At 46.8% G+C, this 22,119-nt stretch overlaps 1 protein-coding gene across 2 annotated transcripts in view; it reads left to right on the top strand.

Annotated features, from left to right (window-relative positions):
* The window catches only part of CFAP46 (cilia and flagella associated protein 46), a 370,852-nt gene that overhangs the window by 201,503 nt on the left and 147,230 nt on the right, over positions 1 to 22,119 (top strand). For both annotated transcript variants that reach the window (XM_075348545.1, XM_075348544.1), the window contains exons 33-35: positions 1,454 to 1,602; positions 2,847 to 2,945; positions 18,580 to 18,676. In XM_075348545.1, the coding sequence (XP_075204660.1) occupies positions 1,454 to 1,602; positions 2,847 to 2,945; positions 18,580 to 18,676 (345 nt within the window). The remainder of the gene's footprint in view (positions 1 to 1,453; positions 1,603 to 2,846; positions 2,946 to 18,579; positions 18,677 to 22,119) is intronic.

Below are 22,119 nucleotides of genomic sequence, written 5' to 3'. Positions count from 1 at the left end.
CCCCTATTTTGTTTGTCTTGTTCTTCTTCTTTTGAGGCTATTTTTTAAATTGTGCTTATGCTGAAGTCTATTTTCTATTTATTTGTCTGTTTTTTTCCTGTTTGCCATTTTGGGTGTGATTTTTGTAAACCAGATATTTGCAACCAATCCATTATTAAAAAGTAAAAAAAAATGTTCCCCAAATGTACTCCAGTCATTTCCCCACCGCACCCCCGATTGCCTTAAAACATTCTCTCTCTCTCTCTCATTATTCTGGCATTTGGCAAATATACCGTATTTTCCGTATGATAAGATGCACTTTTTCCCCCAAAAAATGTGGGTGCGTCTTACAAACTGGATATGGCTTATGAGTGCAGCGGTAGGGGAACAGGGTCATAGGAGGCAGGGACGCCGATACTGAGGGCTTGGAGAAGCAATGGAGCGGCTCAGGAGGGTCACAGGACCGGGTGTCTCGGCGGCGGGTGCATTGATCTGACTGCAGGCTCCATTGAACTGCCCGCGATGACTAAGATGGACTTTGAGAAAATGGCTGTGGAAGTGGCACGTGCGCAGATTGACGCGATAGACTTAAAAAAAATGGCCACAAAGTCCTATCTGCGCACGCGCCGTCTTCGCGGCCATTTTCTTGAAGTCCAGCACTTCAACCACAGATTCAACGGAGCCCTCAGTCAGATAAATGGCACCCGCCGCCGAGACACCCTGTCCTGTGACCCTTCTAAGTCGCTCCACTGCAGTGACACCAACGCAGCCCACGAGCAGATCAACTGCGCCCGCCACCGTTGCGACATCCCCGAGCCTGCAGTATCGCCAACCCTCCTGAGCTGCAACACCCCATCCTCCGAGCCCGCAGCATCGCCCTGCCTCCTGTGACCTTCCTGAGCCGCTCCACCACCGCTCCCCCCCTGGAGAGCATTAGGATACACTAGGATTATAAAACAGACCCTCATTTTAACATTGAAAATTATTTTTCCTCCTAAATTTGGAGTGTGTCTTATAATCCGGTGCGTCTTATAAAACAAAAACTACTGTAAATAATATTGGTTCCTAATTGACCTAAAACAGGAAAGGTTTACTCTGATTTCATGTCAGGTAGTGAGAAAAACATGCAGATGTGTCTTTTTAGAGAACGGAGGGAAACTTCTGGTTTCAGCTGTAGGTATATCCAGCAACATCCATTGGATCGGATCATGCCATATAGGGAATCCTTAAAGTAATTTTTTTGCATATGCGGAGGGAATTGGGGGCTTATGCGCAGGTTGGTGGGCAGCGGTAAAAGTGGTGTCATTAGTTTATATTGGGAAAACCTGGTAAAAGGCTCCTTTTAAAGGATTCAGTGGATTCATAAGGGTCGTCGTGTGAAGTTTGGAGAAGGAACCAGGATCATAAAAGGGGAGAACATCACCAAGTAGCATCTGTCTGGTATGCTTTATGTGTATTATGTCTTATTTTACAGACATACAGTCTTTACTACCTGGATTTGCTGGTAAAGGAGCTGCAGAGCATCTCATTCCCTCACCTGAGCCTCCCAGTTCTCCATCTTGCAGAAGTGATTGCACATCACATTGTGCAAAGTAAGAGCCTCTCAGATCTGTATCACCTGAGGTCAGTGCAATCTCGTATTTAATACTCAAAGGGAATCTGTCAGTAGGATCCACCCTCCTAAGCCGGCAATGTGGGCATGCAGATCGTAGAAAGTTGATACTTTGATATCTGTGATCCGATGACTAAGGGGTACTTTGCACGTTGCGACATCGCTACTGCGATATCGTCGGGGTCAAATCGAAAGTGACGCACATCCGGCGCCGGTAACGATGTCACAACGTGTAAAGCCTCTATGCGCCGATTTATGATCGCAAAAGCGTCGTAAATCGGCGAACTGTGTAGCATCGGTCATTTCCATAATTTTGGAACGACCGATGTTACGATGTTGTTCCTCGTTCCTGTGGCAGCACACATGGCTGTGTGTGAAGCCACAGGAGCGAGGAACATCTACTTATCTGCGTCCCGCCGGCTATGCGGAAGGAAGGAGGTGGGCGGGATGTTTACGTCCCGCTCATCTCCGCCCCTCTGCTTCTATTGGCCGCCTGCCATGTGACGTTGCTGTGACGCCGGACAACCCGCCCCCTTAGGAAGGAGGCAGGTCGCCAGCCAGTGCGACGTCGCAGGGCAGGTAAGTGCGTGTGAAGCTGCCGTAGCGATAATGTTCACTACGGCAGCTATCACCAGATGTCGCATGTGCGATGGGAGCGGGTACTATCGCGCTCGGCATCGCTAGCATCGGCTAGCGATGTCGCAGCGTGCAAAGTACTCCTAATTCCAAAGAAATCCACATTTTTTTTAATTAATATGTTAATGAGCAGTTAATATCTATAGAACTCGTAGAAAATCTTTCTCCAGAGCTTTGAAAGTGGCATTACCAGTGTGAGACATGTAATGACTGACAGTCTCCTCTCCTGATCTACATGTCTCACACTGGTATCGCCCCTTTTCATTTACATAAAAAAAATGTTAACCTTTGTCTGGTACCATAAAAATAAATCAATCTGCGTGGGGTGATATTGATCCCATGGTACCGGACAAGATTAAAATGTGCCCTTGTCCAATGTTGTAGAATTTGTCCAGAAAATGCTCCTCAAACATTTCAGTCCTCCGAGCGTTTATGCTCCAATTTTGTACCACGGCCGCTCCGGGACAGAGCTACTGAGCAGTCGTGCTTTTGTCTGTGTATGGATCTTTGATGGAACGTGTATCTACACTCCAGGAATATTACTGGCACATACACTTGTTGGTACATATCACGTGAAATAAGAATCTTTTCTGTACGTTTTTCCGTCCTTCTTTTCCAGACTTTCTCAAGTGTGTACCAACCTAAAATTGTACCCCGCCGTCAGCTATCACCAGAGAGCAGCCGGGAATGTGTTCATTAGTGAATACGAACAGATAAGGTAAATCGTCTTTTTTACTGTTTTTCTTGTTTTCAATGTGACTTAAAATCCTTCATTTGTTAATTAGTTGGGATATGAGCGCTACAGAAAGACATCAGAAGAATGAAAAGCGCTGTTAATTCTCTTTTGCCTCTCACATTTTCCCACCACCGTGGCCCTCTATGTAATGCTGTGAAAACACTAGAAGCTACTGTCTTCTTTAGATGTTTTTTTCTTAATTTTGAAAAGTAGGATGTATAAGAAACAAGGGTTAATTGCCGTTTGTTTGTGGTTAAGGGGAAACTACAGTGTTTCCCCAAAAATAAGTCTTACCCCGAAAATAAGCCCTAGCAGGAATTATTGGCCTTTTCGGAGTAAAGCGGGCTTCACACGCAGCAACATCGCTAACGAGATGTTGTTGGGGTCACGGAATTCGTAATGCACATCTGGCCTCGTTAGCGACGTTGTTGCGTATGAAACGCAGGAAAAACCGTTAACGATCAAAATTACTTACCTTATCGTTGATCGTTGTCACGTCGTTCCTTTGTCGAATATCGTTGCTATTGCAGGACGCAGGTTGTTCGTCATTCCTGCGGCAGCACACATCGCTATGTGTGACACCGCAGGAATGAGGAACATCACCGTACCTGCGGCCGCCGGCAATGAGGAAGGAAGGAGGTGGGCGGGATGTACGGCCCGCTCATCTCCGCCCCTCCGCTTCTATTGGGCGGCCGCTTAGTGACGCCACTGTGACGCCGAACGAACTGCCCCCTTAGAAAGGAGGCGGTTCACCGGTCAGAACGATGTCGCTAGGTAGGTAAGTATGTGTGGCGGGTGTTAGCAATGTTGTGCGCCACGGGCAACGTTTGCCCGTGACGCACAACCGACGGGGGCGTTAGCTTTCACCAGCGACATCGCAAGCGATGTCGCCCATGTGTAAAGCCCGCCTAATTCTTAAATATAAGCCTTAGATAAATGGGAAATATATGACTCCAAATGCCTGTGGGCATATAAAATAAAGCAGCAGGTACTCTCCCTCCCCAATACCAGCGACATTTCTTTTTTGCCGCTTATGATTACTGGCTGCAGTGGTGATGTTATGACCATAGTACACATCACCGCCGATTGCGGATAGTGATGGGCGAACCCGAACTGTAAAGTTTGGGGACCGTACCAAACAGTGTTTGTGCACACTGTCATGAACATGAGCTTTCCTGGGAAACACGTGTTAGAGTTCGGGTTCAGGGGCTGTAAAAAAAGCACATTACTAAAAAACATTCTGATTACACTTACCGATCCCGCGACTAGTCCTGCAGACTTTGTCTCCCGACCTCTTCTGCTTCCGGGTCTGATCATTAACTTCTGGCGGTATTCACTGCACTGCTTGTCACTCGACAGTCTTCGCCTGTTTTCGGCCGTGTTCATTGTGACGTCAGGGTTCACCTGAGTCCATGAGCCATGGACTCGATTGAACTTTGACTGTCACTAAATGTTTTTTTTGTTTTATTTCTAATACAAAAAAAATGTTCTATGTATTGTGGGTTTTTTTTTTTACTGTTTACTAGAAATTCACGGTGGCCATGTCTAATTTGACATGACACCATACATTTCGGGCTTAGTACCAGCTGAGAATACAAAACTGGTATTAACCTCTTTATTACCCAGCATACCACTACCATCAAGGCTGCTGGACGAGCCGGGTAAAGCGCCTGGAAGTGGCACTAAGAAACTAAGCGCCATTTCCAGGGGAAGCTGCGGACTGTTTTTAGCGCGGGGTCCCAGAACGCTTGAGCCTTACCACGCTGAGAATCCCAGTCCCCAGGTGCCTGGTTTTGCCTGACTGGTGATCAAAATACAGCTGGATCCCACGCATTTTTTGTTTTATTTATTTTTTTTTTTAAATAAATAATTAAAAAAAGAAATTAATGGGCTTCCCAGTATTTTGATTGCCAGCCAAGTTAAAGCCAAGCAGATGGGGGTGGCAGCTCATAGTCATTCGCTTTATCTGCGCTGAGAATGAAAAATACTGCGGAGCGCTACGTCTTTTTTTTAAATTATTTATTTTTACACTACTATATGTGTGAGGGACTCAACAGCCAATCACAGACGCTGTCACGCAGAATGGTTGACTGTGATTGGCTGTTGGAGTAACCTGGAATCTGTCTTGTCCATACATTCTAGATGCTAGAATGTATGGGCTGGTTTCAGGTTACTCCAGCATCCAATCACTGACGCCTACCCTGTGACAGCATGTGTGATTGTCTGGTATTTTAAAAGTAAAATAAAACAACACAGAGAAAAAAATAATTTATTAGGAATAAAACAGAAGAAATTTAGGACTTCATCTGTATTACTGTACTTTATTATCGTACAGGTGTAATAGAATGTAATGTGTCTTATGGGTGAGTGTATGGGTAAATATCACTGCATGCATATGTGTGTAGTGTATGTATATGTGTGTGTAATATATATATATATATATATATATATATATATATATATATATATATATTTAGTGACGATGTGGGCCCTGAGCGTGTGGGGAACCATGCGTCAGGTAGCGGGATTGAGGTACACAGGAACACTTTGTAACTTTAACAATGCATGCTCCATCCCCCATGCTGCGCACTCCCCATCGTGCTCCATCCCCCATGCTGCACAGCCCCCATCGTGCTCCATCCCCCATGCTGCGCACTCCCCATCGTGCTCCATCCCCCATGCTGTGCACCCCCCATCGTGCTCCACAGTCACACATCAGACAATATACACTCACACATCTGATCGCATACACTCACACACACACCCCACTTCTCCCTGTGCCCACCGGTGGGCGGTCCCAGCAGCTGTGCTGCACGCCGTGCTCCTCTGCCGACACTCACAGATCCGATCGCATACACACACACACTCACACATCAGAACACACACACACATCCGATCGCATACACGCACACACACACTGACGATATCGCACATACGCGCTCACACAATCACAACATCCGGAGATACCACATGCTTCCGGCCATGTGATGCTCCGGCAGGTCCTGGAAGGTAACTGCACGCACAGGATCGCCGCCGAGAAGCAAGCGATATCACGGGATGTTGTGAGTGTGTGGATGCGATCTGATGTGTGTGTGAGGTGTGTGTGAGAGTGAGTGTGATCTGATGTGTGTGTGTGTGTCTGTTCTTATGTGTGTGTGTGTGTGTGTGTGTGTGTGTTCCGCCGCTGCAGGACCTTGATGCGCTCACCTGGGAGCCGGTGTACGCTGGTAACCATGCTACAATATTACTCGATGTGTTCCATGGTTACCAGCGTACCCCGCTCGCACAGGAGCCCACACCAGCGTACGCCGGCAACCCCAGCAATGCTGGGTTGCCGGCGTACGCTGATGTGGGCTCCCGGGGGTACAGCACTCACCTGGGAGTCGGTTCGGGGAATGCGTGCGGGGGGCGGGGCCAGAGCGAGCGTGCAAAGCGTGAGGGGGGCGGGGCGTGGCCGAGTTGCCAATGCGTGCAGAGGGCCGGGGCGAGAGGCCAATCCGTGCGAGAGGGCGGAGCCGAGGCGAGCGGCCAATCCGTGCAGGGGGGCGGGGCCATGGCGAGCCCAGCGGCCAATCCGCTGTTTGTCACCGTAAGGACACAATTTTGGAGCAAGACAGACAGAATAAGGCAATTATATATATAGATATATATAGATATATATATATATATATATATATACATATATATATATATATATATATACATACAGTGTATAATACACTGTCACTCGTATATTTAATCTAATAAGTTTGCATGCAATGTTGTCATCAGCCAAACAATAATCAAAGAGAAGCAGAACGTTATCCAGCATCTTCACATGGAAACATTTACTAACATTAATCCCCCTCTGCCGCCATCTATCTGGGAAATCCCCTGTAAGGGTGCGTGCCCAGCCGTCCACGATCAGTGTGTGCAGCATGTTGGCTGTAGCATGGTTCAGCTGCATCCAAAACGCTGCGTTGTAAGTACAAGCACAGTGGATGGATTTCTAGAAATCCCGTGCCCAATGTGATTCTTGTTTCCGCAGCAAACACTGACCTGTGGATCTTCTTTCTAGACCGCAGCATGTCAATTGTTTGCTGCGTAATCGCATGCTCCTCCGTAGGGAGATCACAAGAGAGAGACCGCAGCGCACGGAAGCCTGATCGTGGGTACAAGCAGCTGCGGTCTCCTGCGGAGGAGAAAGGCGGCTCCGCAGGTCAGGACCCGCTCCATGCAGAACACAGTGAGTCCTGATCGTGGGCACATACCCTAAGAGTCAGTATGTGGAGGTGTGAAGCATTACCACCCAATACACTTTACCATTTGGAGACTCTGGTGAATATTTGTCTTCACTATAGTTTCCAAACTAGTCTTACATGTTGGATAAACCCTTCTCTAGTCCTGTGTAGTCTGATAACACTGCTCTATAGACAGATCAGGCTTTTTTTTTTTTTTTTTACGTATACAGTATTTATAGTGAAGCCCCTCCTGTACTATCATCACATATAGAGGCCCCCTGAAGAGTAATTACATATAGCCTAAGGTAATGACACTGACACTGGGGGTACAGGATAATGACACTGACACTGGGGGTACAGGATAATGGCACTGACACTGGGGTACAGAATAATGACACTGACACTGGGGGTACAGGATAATGACACTGACACTGGGGGTACAGGATAATGACACTGGGGGTACAGGATAATGACACTGGGGGTACAGGATAATGACACTGGGAGTACAGGATAATGACACTGGGGGTACAGGATAATGACACTGGGGGTACAGGATAATGACACTGGGGGTACAGGATAATGACACTGGGAGTACAGGATAATAACTCTGGGGGTACAGGATAATGACACTGACACTGGGAGTACAGGATAATGACACTGATACTGGGAGTACAGGATAATGACACTGGGGGTACAGGATAATGACACTGGGGGTACAGGATAATGACACTGGGGGTACAGGATAATGACACTGACATTGGGAGTACAGGATAATGACACTGGGGGTACAGGATAATAACTCTGGGGGTACAGGATAATGACACTGGGGGTACAGGATAATGACACTGACACTGGGGGTACAGGATAATGACACTGGGGGTACAGGATAATAACACTGGGGGTACAGGATAATGACACTGGGGGTACAGGATAATAACACTGGGGGTACAGGATAATGACACTGGGGGTACAGGATAATGACACTGGGGGTACAGGATAATGACACTGACACTGGGAGTACAGGATAATGACACTGATACTGGGAGTACAGGATAATGACACTCGGGGTACAGGATAATGACACTGGGGGTACAGGATAATGACACTGGGGGTACAGGATAATGACACTGACATTGGGAGTACAGGATAATGACACTGGGGGTACAGGATAATAACTCTGGGGGTACAGGATAATGACACTGGGGGTACAGGATAATGACACTGACACTGGGGGTACAGGATAATGACACTGGGGGTACAGGATAATAACACTGGGGGTACAGGATAATGACACTGGGGGTACAGGATAATAACACTGGGGGTACAGGATAATGACACTGGGGGTACAGGATAATGACACTGGGGGTACAGGATAATGACACTGACACTGGGAGTACAGGATAATGACACTGATACTGGGAGTACAGGATAATGACACTCGGGGTACAGGATAATGACACTGGGGGTACAGGATAATGACACTGGGGGTACAGGATAATGACACTGACATTGGGAGTACAGGATAATGACACTGGGGGTACAGGATAATGACACTGACACTGGGAGTACAGGATAATGACACTGACACTGGGGGTACAGGATAATGACACTGACACTGGGGGTGCAGGATAATGACACTGACACTGGGGGTGCAGGATAATGACACTGGGGGTACAGGATAATGACACTGACACTGGGAGTACAGGATAATGACACTGACACTGGGGGTACAGGATAATGACACTGACACTGGGGGTACAGGATAATGACACTGACACTGGGGGTGCAGGATAATGACACTGGGGGTACAGGATAATGACACTGGGGGTACAGGATAATGACACTGACACTGGGAGTACAGGATAATGACACTGACACTGGGGGTGCAGGATAATGACACTGACACTGGGGGTGCAGGATAATGACACTGACACTGGGGGTGCAGGATAATGACACTGACACTGGGGGTACAGGATAATGACACTGACACTGGGGTACAGGATAATGACACTGACTCTGGGGGTACAGGATAATGACACTGACTCTGGGGGTACAGGATAATGACACTGACTCTGGGGGTGCAGGATAATGACACTGACTCTGGGGGTACAGGATAATGACACTGACTCTGGGGGTACAGGATAATGATAATGACACTGACACTGGAGGTACAGGATAATGACACTGACACTGGGGGTACAGAATAATGACACTGGGAGTACAGGATAATGACACTGACACTGGGGGTACAGAATAATGATAATGACACTGACACTGGGGGTACAGAATAGTGATAATGACACTGACACTGGGGGTGCAGGATACTGACACTGGGGTACAGGATAATGACACTGACACTGGGGGTACAGGATACTGACACTGGGGTACAGGATAATGATACTGACACTGGGGGTGCAGGATAATGACACTGACACTGGGGGTGCAGGATAATGACACTGACACTGGGGGTGCAGGATAATGACACTGACACTGGGGGTACAGGATAATGACACTGACACTGGAGGTACAGGATAATGACACTGACACTGGGGGTACAGGATAATGACACTGACTCTGGGGGTACAGGATAATGATAATGACACTGACACTGGGGGTACAGGATAATGACACTGACACTGGGGGTACAGGATAATGACACTGACACTGGGGGTACAGGATAATGACACTGACACTGGGGGTACAGGATAATGACACTGACACTGGGGGTACAGGATAATGACACTGACACTGGGGGTATAGGATAATGACACTGACACTGGGGGTACAGGATAATGACACTGACACTGGGGGTACAGGATAATGACACTGACACTGGGGGTATAGGATAATGACACTGACACTGGGGGTACAAGATAATGACACTGACACTGGGGGTACAGGATAATGACACTGACACTGGTGGTACAGGATAATGACACTGACACTGGAGATAGCAATGGGCCCCCCAGCCTTGTGTACTGTAGCAATGGGCCCCCCCAGCCTTGTGTCCTGTAGCAATGGGCCCCCCAGCCTTGTGTCCTGTAGCAATGGGCCCCCCAGCCTTGTGTCCTGTAGCAATGGGCCCCCCAGCCTTGTGTCCTGTAGCAATGGGCCCCCCAGCCTTGTGTCCTGTAGCAATGGGTCCCCCAGCCTTGTGTCCTGTAGCAATGGGCCCCCCAGCCTTGTGTCCTGTAGCAATGGGCCTCTCTTCCTGTCCCCCATTATGCCATTGTTCACACACACACGTTCTCACCTGTCCTCCGTTCCTGCGCTGTCCTTACCTTACCAGTCCGCAGGCTCATGGACCCCTCCATGATCTCGTCCGGTGCATGGAGCCGCCGCCGCAGAATGCCATCATGGCTTTACTGCAGTTAAATGCTTTGCGGCGCCGTAAAGCATTTAACGTCAGTAAAGCAATGAAGTCAGACTGCAGCGGCGGCTCCGTGCACCGGATGGGTCACTGAGGGGGTCTGTGGCTTGCGGTCTGGAGCATCGCGGAAACAGAGGAGAACAGGTGAGAATGATTTTTTTTTTTTTCTTCGGCTCCTTCTGAGCGCTTACCTCTCCTCTGCAGCCCTGCGCATCCTCTCCTCTGCTGCACCGTCGGCAGTGTGATGACGGCCGCTGTGTCGGTGCGGGGCTGAGCAGCTCCTCCGCCTCCTGTCACCGGCCGCACTGTTCACATGTACGTGCGTCTGAAGGATGCACGTACATTTGAATAGCGCGCGGTGCAGGACCTACGGTGAGTCACATGACTGTCTGTGATGTCACCACAGGTCATTCTGCACCCGTAAAAACTGCAGCGATAGAACAGAACTTGTGCTATCGCTGCAGTTTGTAATTGAAAGGCTGGGGGGGCCTCAGAGCGTGGGAGGGGGGCCCATCAGAGCGTGGGGGCCCTGCCCAGTCTGCCGCACATAACGCCGGCCGTAAAAAAACGGCGGCCCCGCGGCGCTGCACTAATTAAGGCACTGTGGGGCCCACTGAGGGCCCGAGGCCTACCGGGGGATTCCCCGGTACCCCGTTGGGCCAGACCGAGCCTGTGCAACCATCCCTGAATGTCTCTAGCCACATTTTTGACTCAACACACCTATGTGTATGTATAATATATATACAGTGCTGGCCAAAAGTATTGGCACCCCTGCAATTCTGTCAGAGAATACTCAGTTTCTTCCTGAAAATGATTGCAACCACAAATTCTTTGGTATTATTATCTTCATTTAATTTGTCGTGAATGGAAAAAAATAAATGTCAAAGAGCCAAATTGGATATAATTCCATACCAAACATAAAAAAGGGGGTGGACAAAAGTATTGGCACTGTTTGAAAAATCATGTGATGCTTCTCTAATTTGTGTAATTAACAGCACCTGTAACTTACCTGTGGCACCTAACAGGTGTTGGTAATAACTAAATCACACTTGCAGCCAGTTGACATGGATTAAAGTGGCCTCAACCTCTGTCCTGTGTCCTTGTGTGTACCACATTGAGCATGGAGAAAAGAAAGAAGACCAAAGAACTGTCTGAGGACTTGAGAATACAAATTGTGGGGAAGCATGAGCAATCTCAAGGCTACAAGTCCATCTCCAAAGACCTGAAAGTTCCTGTGTCTACGGTGCGCAGTGTCATCAAGAAGTTTAAAGCCCATGGCACTGTGGCTAACCTCCCTAGATGTGGAAGGAAAAGAAAAATTGACGAGAGATTTCAACGCAAGATTGTGCGGATGGTGGATAAAGAACCTCGACTAACATCCAAACAAGTTCAAGCTGCCCTGCAGTCCGAGGGTAGAACAGTGTCAACCCGTACTATCCGTCGGCGTCTGAATGAAAAGGGACTGTATGGTAGGATACCCACCAAGACCCCACTTCTTACCCCGAGACATAAAAAAGCCAGGCTGGAGTTTGCCAAAACTTACCTGAGAAAGCCTAAAACGTTTTGGAAGAATGTTCTCTGGTCAGATGAGACAAAAGTAGAGCTTTTTGGGAAAAGCCATCAACATAGAGTTTACAGGGAAAAAAAAGAGGCATTCAAAGAAAAGAATACGGTCCCTACAGTCAAACATGGTGGAGGTTCCCTGATGTTTTGGGGCTGCTTTGCTGCCTCTGGCACTGGACTGCTTGATCGTATGCGTGACATTATGAAGTCTGAAGACTACCAACAAATTTTGCAGCATAATGTAGGGCCCAGTGTGAGAAAGCTGGGTCTTCCTCAGAGGTCATGGGTCTTCCAGCAGGACAATGTCCCAAAACACACTTCAAAAAGCACTAGAAAATGGTTTGAGAGAAAGCACTGGAGACTACGAAAGTGGCCAGCAATGAGTCCAGACCTGAACCCCATAGAACACCTGTGGAGAGATCTCAAAATGGCAGTTTGGAGAAGGCACCTTCACATCTCAGGGACCTGGAGCAGTTTGCCAAAGAAGAATGGTCTAAAATTCCAGCAGAGCATTGTAAGAAACTCATTGATGGTTACCGGTAGCAGTTGTTCGCAGTTATTTTGGCTAAAGGTTGTGCAACCAAGTATTAGGCTAAGGGTGCCAATACTTTTGTCTGGCCCATTTTTGGAGTTTTGTGTGAAATGATCAATGATTTGATTTTTGTTTCATTCTCTTTTGGGTTTTTTCATTGCAAGCAAAATAAATGAAGATAATAATACCAAAGAATTTGTGATTGCAATCATTTTCAAGAAGAAACTGAGTATTATCTGACAGAATTGCAGGGGTGCCAATACTTTTGGCCCGCACTGTATATATATATTATACATACACGTAGGTGTGTTGAGTCAAAAATTTGGCTAGAGACGTTCAGGGATGGTTACACAACTGTAATGTGGGCGTCACATGGGACGATCTATCGTGCGATTGCACGAGCGATCGTACCCGCCCCCGTCGTTTGTGCGTCATGAGCAAATAGTTGCCCATGGGGCACAAAGTCGTTAAACCCCCGTCACACGTACTTACCTGCCTAGCGACATCGCTGTGGGCGGCGAACGTCCACTTTTTGAAGTGGGATGGACGTTCGGCATCACAGCGACGTCACACGGCAGAGGGGCGGAGATGAGCGGGACGTAACATCCCGCCCATCTTCTTCCTTCCGCATTGCCGGCGGGACGCAGGTAAGCTGTGTTCGTCGTTCCCGGGGTGTCACACGGAGCGACGTGTGCTGCCACGGGAACGATGAACCACCTGACGGTCAATTTTTTGATAGTGAGCGACGTGTCAGCGATGAATGAGAAGGTGAGTATTTCTGCTCGTTCACCGCTGTCACACGCTACGATATATCAGACGATGCCGGATGTGCGTCACTACCGACGTGACCCCGACGACATATCGCCCAATATATCGTACCGTGTGACGCCCGCATTAGTCAAGGAGAAGTTGCCGAATGCCCGTCCATGACTGATGACAACATTGCATGTAAACCTATTCTATTAAATATACGAGTGACAGTGGATCATGTGCCCTGCAAGGACGAAAATTCACATCTGAAGAAGAGGTGTAGACAGCGGTGCATCCGTGGCTCGCAGCTCAGCCTAGAACATTTTTTAATAAGGGAATGTGAACGCTTGTTGTTGACAGATTGAGAAAAAAAAGAATATTGAAAAGCAGAGAGATAATGTCCGAAAGTGATCTTTGTCTTTTCTAAAAGTTGATAAAAATAAATTCTGCAGTCAGAGTGCGAACACATTTTGCTTCAACCTCATATATACAGTGCGTTGAAAAATTATTCAGAATCCATGAACTTTTCCACATTTTCTAACTTCACACCCACAAATGTAAATATATTTTATTGGGTTTTATGTGATGTATCAAAATAAAGTAACAAGTCTTTGTGAAGTGTAAAGGAAATGATACATGGTTTTCTAATTATTTGAAATATGTAAATTTGAAAATTGTGCTGTGCATTTGTATTCAACCCCATTGAGTCAGTATTTTTGTAGGACCACCTTTTGCTGCAATCACTACTGTAAGGGGCACTTTGCACACTATGACATCGCAAGCCGATGCTGCGATGCCGAGCGCGATAGTCCCCGACCCCGTCGCAGCTGCGATATCATGGTGATAGCTGGCGTAGTGAACATTATCGCTACGCCAGCTTCACATGCACTCACCTGCCCTGCGACGTGGCTCTGGCCGGCGGCCCACCTCCTTATTAAGGGGGCGGGTCGTGCGGAGTCACAGCGACGTCACACGGCAGGTGGCCAATAGAAGCGGAGGGGCGGAGATGAGCGGGACGTAAACATCCCACCCACCTCCTTCCTTCCGCATAGCTGGCGTGAGCCGCAGGTAAGGAGATGTTCCTCGCTCCTGCGGCTTCACACACAGCGATGTGTGCTGCCGCTGGAACGAGGAACAACATTGTAACATCGGTCATTTCCAAATTATGGAAATGACCGACGCTACACCGATGATACGATTACGACAATTTTGTGCTCGTTAATCGTATCAAAAAGGCTTTACACGCTACGATATCGCCTGCGACGCCGGATGTGCGTCACTTTCAATTTGACCCCACCGACATCGCACCTGCGATGTCGTAGTGTGCAAAGTGCCCCTAAGTCTTTTGAAGGATGTCTCGACCATCTTTGCACATCTAGGGCCTGAAATTTTTGTCCATTCTTCTTTGCAAAACAGCTCTAGTTCAGTGAGATTGGAGGGAGGCGTCTGTTAACAGCAATTTTCAAGTCTTGTACAGATTCTCAATGAAATTTAGGTCTGTAATGTGACTGCGCCACTCACACACATGAATATGCTTTGATCTAAACCATTCATTAGTGAAAAAAATCATCCAGATTTTATTCCATCTTGATTAAAAAAAACCAGTATATACTATTATTGTGTATATTCCATAGAAAACTGCTGATGCATTTTTGGCATGTAGCCGCTCAGTTATTTTTCATGTTCTAAACCATTCTATTGTAGCTCTGGTAGTATGTTTAGGGTTGTTGTCCTGCTGGAAGGTGAACTCTTCTGCAATCTTTAACAGGTTTTCCTCTAGGATTGCCCTGTATTTAGCTCCATCCATCTTTCCATCAACTCTGACCAGCGACCCTGCTGAAGAAAAGCCTCCCCACAGCATGCAGATGCCACCACCGTGTATGACGGTGGGGATGGTGTTTTCCGCTACACATAGCATTTTGCAATTAGTCCAAAAAGTTCCACTTTGGTATCACCTGAACAGAGCACCTTCTTCCACATGCTAGCTGTGTTCCCTACATGGCTTTTTGCAAACTGTAAACAGATCTTCTTACTGCTTGCTTTAAAAAAAATAGCTTTCTTCTTGGCACTCTTCCATAAAAGACAGATTTGTGGCGTACAAGACTGATAGTTGTCCTATGGTCAGATTCTCCCAACTAAGCTGTGGATCTCTGCAGCTTTTCCAGTGCAACCAGGAGTCTCATGGCTGCTCCTCTAATTAGTGCTAAGTTTAGATGAACAGGATATTAACATAGGTGGATGACTATGTCTTGATAGGTTTGCAGTTGTGCCATACTCCTTCCATTTTTGGATGATGGTTTGAACTGTGTTCTGTGCGATATTGAGTGCGTAAGCTGTTTCATTATAACCTAACCCTGCTTTACTCTTCTCGACAACCTTATCCCTGACCTGTCTGGTGTGTTTCTTGGTTTTCATGATGCTTTTTGATCCTTAATGTTTTCAAACAAACCTCTCAGACCTTTACAGTACAGCTGTTGATATATTGAAAATAAATTACACACAGGAGGACTCAATTTACTAATTAGGTGACTTCTGGAGGTAATTGGTCACTCACGATTTTATATAGTGGTATTGGACTACAGATAGATAAATACAAATGCGTGTTTAAAAAAATACTGTAATTTTCGGTTTATAAGACGCACTGGATTATAAGATGCCCTACCTCCGGGTGCCATTTTCCTAAAGTTCGCTGCTGCGAGATCAATGGGTAGGAGGCGGTGCGTGCGCAGATCTTGAGCTGAGAGCTCCATCTGCGCACGCACTGCCTCCGGTCACCATTATTTGAACCCTGCACCACGGACATTTTCAAGATGCCCCTCCTCACAACCCGCCGCCGCACAGGCTCCAGCACAGCTCCTGCCTCCTGCGACCCCTCCCGGTAAGATGCATTCGGATTTTAAGATGCACCCCTCATTTTACTCCAATTTTTTGGGGGGGAAAAGTGCGTCTTAAAATCCCAAAAATACGGTATATAAAAAACATGTTTCACTTCCTTTACACTTCAGAAATACTTACTACTTAGTGTTGGAATATCAGATAAAATCTCAATAAAATACATTTAGGCTATGTGCGCACTTACCGGATTTTGCCGCGGATTTTTCGCGGATTTGCTGCATGTTTCGCTGCAGAAAATGTTCATAACATCTCTGCAGTGAATCACCAGCAAATCCTATGGAGAAAAAAAATCCTGTGCGCACTGGGCGGAATTTGACAGCTGCATGTTTTGCTGCGGGAATCCCGCAGCAAAAACAAGTGCATGTCACTTCTTTTCCGCACATCGCTGCGGGATTTCCCTCCATTGACTCAATGTTAATCATGAAATCCCGCAGGGAATAACGCAGGCAGCAAATTCTGTGCGGTTCACTGCGTTTTCCTGCGTTATTCCCTGCGGTATTTCGCGGTTTACCTCCGGTAATGTACATCACTTGCTTGCGGTTTTGCAGGGAAGTGATGTCATTACAGGAAGAGGAAGCGGAGCAGAGAGTAAACACACACATCACAGACACAAACATCACAGACATAGAACACATCACAGACATAGAACACATAGACACAGACACATAGAAAGAAAACGGAAATATAGAAAAAAAAGAACGTGGGCTCCGCTGCATATTCACCGTCCAGCCGAGGTAAGCACACAGCGGCGGCCCGGTATTCTCAGGCTGGGGAGGGAGAGGGGCAGGGGTAATGTCCCCCGCCTCACTCCCCCTCCCGCAGCCGAGAATATCAGCCGCAGCTGCCCCGGCACTGTCGCATGCAATATGCGGCACTACCGGCGTGTCCTCGGCTCTTCTTGCCACCGTGTAGCAGTGGTGGCAAGGTAATACAAGGGGTTAATGGTGATGGGGGACCACCGCCATTAACCCCAGGCTTGATCATGGCAGCGTCTATGTGACAGCTGACATGATCAACCCGTAAGTAAAGTGAAAAAAACACAGACACCGAAAAATCCTTTATTTTAAATAAAACCAACAAGCCTCGTTCACCATTTTATTAACCCCCCCCAAACAAAGCTCCGGCGTAATCCACAGCTCCGGCTCCAGCGTCCTGCACTGCTGACATCCAGCCGCGACTGTCACAGACACAGCGCTGAATGCAGCAGACAGCAGAGGTAATTACCGGTCATTTCCCACGGCCGGTAATGTGAACTCACTGCCGACCGTGGGAAATTCAGCGATCTGTCCTCTATCTATCCCTCTATCTATCTGTCTATCTATCTATCCCTCTATCCCTCTATCTATTCTTCTGTCTATCTACTATCTCAGAATTAAATGACTTTTTTTTTTTTTTCCTTCAATGTGCTTTATTGCATTGAATGCAATAAAGCACATCCCAACCCGCACGCGGCAAAACCGCGGCAATACCGCGAATAATACCGCGGTAAAACCGCGGCAAACCGCATGCGGTTTTCGGGTGCGGTTTCCCGCGGTTTTTTACCGCGGGTGCGGTAATCTTTGAGAGCATGCGGAATTTTCACAAGAAAATTCCATTTCCCAGTGCGCACAGAGCCTTAAGTTTGTTGGTATAACGAGGGAAAAAAATTGGAAAAATTGACGTTCCCAGGGTATGAAGACTTTTTCAAGACACTTCACACTGTAAATGCAGGCCACAAAAGTTTGTAGTAGGAAAAATAAAGTGATTTTTTTTTTTTGACCCACGCTTCGTTTGATGTTTCGGCTCCTTTCAGTGGGCAAGCCTTTTTTTAAACATCATTTCAAAGTATGCAGCCTAGGAGCCGAGTGTCTCATAGTATGTGTCGCACAGGATCTCTCTTTCTTCATTGCTTTAGAAAAAAATCATTAAATTCTATTGCAAAAATACACAACCCATTGGTTAATTACCTTCCACCATGATCACCAACGTTGTACTGGAGACAACCGTTTCTAAAGGGGCAGTCCCGATCTTCTCCACACGGAGATGGTGCACGGTTGATTGAGCGACTGCGATATTTCGGGATAGTTCTTCCTTCCTCGAGTACCTGATTTTGACACTTGCAGTGCTGCTTCTTGCTCTACTAATTTTCTTGGTGCTACTTTCTTTGGATTTTGACTAGTTGTAGGACAATGCAGGTAAGTATCGCTGTAGTTGGATGTTTGATATAAAACTTTGTTTTAAATATACCGAATCGATAATTCTTCCTAATTTTTGTTTTACTTGCATATCTTAAATGATGCACTATAGCTGTAGACAAGAAATATCTATGCTCAAAAATGTAAAACAAGATGACAGTAATTTGACTGGAAACCGAGAAAACCCTCCAGTGAGCGGTAGACAAAAGGTAAGAGGCGTCATATGTGACATTTTGCTCCGTTTAACGTCATGATGTTATTGACAAAAAAATATTTTGTTTCTTCCACTTAGCAAAAAGTTACAAGATGCAAATAGTACATTGTCAATTCCTTCAGCTCCTGTATAGAGATGAGTGGACTCGCAGTCCCTGTTATCTTTTTTTTAAAATCCGGTTTTGGTCCGGAATCCGTCCCCATATAAGTGTATGGGGACCAGAATCCGGAGATTAAAAATGTTGGTAGAAGGAATCGGGATATAGGAGCGTCACCGAGGATCCGTCATGGCGGCACACAGCTTCTAGGTCGCGCATTCACTTCCAGTGCCGCACATTAGGCTCATCGCATATGCACTGTTTTCCCCGCCCACCGGCCGTCCTGGCATCTGTGATTGGGTGCAGTCAGACATGCCCCCAGCCTGTGTGACAGCGTCTGACTGCACCCAATCACAGGCACTGTATGAGGGCTATTATCCTAGTATAAAATAAATAAATATAACAATTGGCATATGGTCACCCCATATTATGATACCCAGCACAGATAAAGCCCACGGCTACAGGCTGGCTGGGTATCAAAATGGGGGGGGGGTTCATGTTGTTTTTTTTAAATTATTTGTTAAAATAATAAAAAAAAAAAGCTGCATGCGGTTCCTCTTGATACACAGTCAAGATAAACACCCAGTTGGGGGCTGCAGCCTGTAGCCATAGGCTTTATCTGTGCCGAGTATCATAATATGAGGGAATCCTACACCAATTGTTTTATTTATTTATTTTATATCACAATACTGACCCTCATACAGCGCCTCTGAGTGGTTGCAGTCAGACGCTGTCACACAGGGTGGGGGCGCGTCTGACTGCAATTAATCACAGACGCCAGGACGGCCGGTGGGCGGGGAAAGCAGTGCATATGCGATGAGCCTAATGCACAACCCCAAAAGTGAAAGCGTGACCTGGAAGCAGTGTGCTGCCATGACGGAGATTTGGTAAGTATGAAGCGCTCACTTCATTCTTATTTTCTTTATTTTTCCTTTATTTTTTTTTTTAATTTCTCGAGTGTCGGATCCGGATCAAACACCGGCACCCGGGTACCTTCGGAACTGCGCGGGTCCAGACTTTTACAGCCCAGGTCTGCTCATCACTAGTCCTGCAGGTTACAGAAATGTAAAGAACACTTATTAAACCAAATAAGAGCGAGGAATCAAAATTAAGCACATTTTTCAGAGACCTTTTTGGAAATAAAAGAGGCAGTCTATCTGGTTATTACAGCCAATTACTTTGATTTTTATAGGCACTAATATTGATCAATTTTTATTCCTTTATGATATTGCGATTTGGCTCAACCATAGCATCTTTAGAAGGTCTAAAAGGAGAACGTTGAGTGAGCAGGGACATAGCAGTATGAGGTCCATTTATAATCAAATCTCAGGAAGCCTTGAAGGGGCACTTTGCACGCTACGACATCGCAAGCCGATGCTAGCGATGCCGAGCGCGATAGTCCCCGCCCCCGTCGCGATATCATGGTGATAGCTGCCGTAGCGAACATTATCGCTACGGCAGCTTCACATGCACATACCTGCCCTGCGACGTCGCTCTGGCCGGCGAACCGCCTCCTTCCTAAGGGGGCGGGTCGTGCAGCATCATAGGGACGTCACACGGCAGGCGGTCAATAGAAGCGGAGATGTGCGGGACGTAAACATTCCGCCCAACTCTTTCCTTCCGCATACCCGGCCGGGACGCAGGTAAGGAGATGTTCCTCGCTCCTGCGGCTTCACACGCAGCGATATGTGCTGCCGCAGGAACAAGGAACAACACCGTAACATCGGTCCTTCCCAATTCATGGAAATGACCGACGCTACACCGATGATACGATTACGACGCTTTTGCGCTCGTTAATCTTATCAAAAATGCTTTACACACTACGATGTCGAGAGCGACGCCGGGAGTGCGTCACTGTCGATTTGACCCCACCGACATCGCACCTGCGATGTCGTAGTGTGCAAAGACCCCGAAGAAAACCATGAATGGATAGAAATGCAATATATTTCAACTTTGCTGGCCTGTATGATTGCTACTTCATGCAAGTGGTGCTAGAGTACTTCCTTTCTTTAAGTCACAAGGCAGCAGGGGATAACAGGGGACCGAGACTCCTAGACTGGTCCTCAGGCTATGGGGCCCTAGCTGTCCCTACTCCCAGAGAAACGTCTGATGGTGATGATGTCTGGGCCGCTTTCCTTACCCTGCTCCTGGCCAGCCCTGATCTAACACCCCTTCTCCCTCTCCCTGGGGGAGGACTGGGACAGGAGTGGTGAACCCACAGATATGGACAAAAGGGGACACCAAAACTCGATCACACACTAGCACACACTGAGATATAAGACAATTCGTGATCGGGAGAAAATAAAGTGCAGTAAGGAAGTAATCGGGCCACAAGAGGATATCCACATCACACCAAGTAGCACACAATAAATCAGTAGCAACAGGTACACAACAGCATACGGACTGGCTTAGCAAAAAGCTATAGTCGGCATGTGAAGACAGATTCCTCCATCTTAAAAAGGCGGGGAGTACCTGTGATTGGTCTGCCACAACATGTGATCCAAAAGATAATCAGCAGGCAGAAATTAACTCCTGCTAGCCCGATCACTAATGAGCACACAGATGGTCGACGCCCGAGCCTGCCTGTGCACCTTGGAAGACCCAGAAAAAGTATAGTGTGGCGTGTCAGAGTCTGTAGTCTGAACAGCGTCAGATGTCGTCATGACACTCGTCAAGTGTAGAGCCAAACACGGTGTGACACTTTCTATATGAAGGGAAAAATTGCATACTTGTGTACAATTATTTACTTTGCACACATCATAGCAGTTATACTGTTTGCACATATAAATGCAGTGCCACATACACTGACATATACACATGTACCTACATGCACACATTTCTTATACTGCAAGTGTTAATCTTCTTTTTTCGTTCTATCTAGCCCACATTTCTGACCTGTACTTTACATTTGGAAACATTTTAGTCTAAACACAAGAAATGTAATAGTTTTATATTATGAAATGTTGAGATCTTTTGTTCGTTATGACCCGATCATGAAATACCAGCGCGTTTCAGTGTCAGTCATCTACTCACATTAAAAGCAAACATTTTTTTTACGTTTTTTAAAAAATGTAGAAATTGAGGAAAACGAAATTTTATGACATGAGGCAAAAAAGAATTGTGTGCAAATATAATACATTATGTGCTTAACCATCATATCTCTATATGATAAAGATCTACACAAGAGTTGTATGTTTTTTTCTTAGATATATGATACAACAGGACATGGCTGCTTCTAACGGGTTGCTCTACATTAGGGAGACATAGCTGCTTCTAAGGGTTGCTGTTCTTTACGGAGACATAGCTGCTTTTAAGGGGTTGCTCTTCTTTAGAGAGACATA

Source organism: Anomaloglossus baeobatrachus, chromosome 5, assembly GCF_048569485.1.
Source record: "Anomaloglossus baeobatrachus isolate aAnoBae1 chromosome 5, aAnoBae1.hap1, whole genome shotgun sequence".
NCBI lineage: Eukaryota > Metazoa > Chordata > Amphibia > Anura > Aromobatidae > Anomaloglossus > Anomaloglossus baeobatrachus.
Note: the sequence above shows the minus strand (reverse complement) of the source record. Positions and strands in the feature narration are given on the sequence as shown.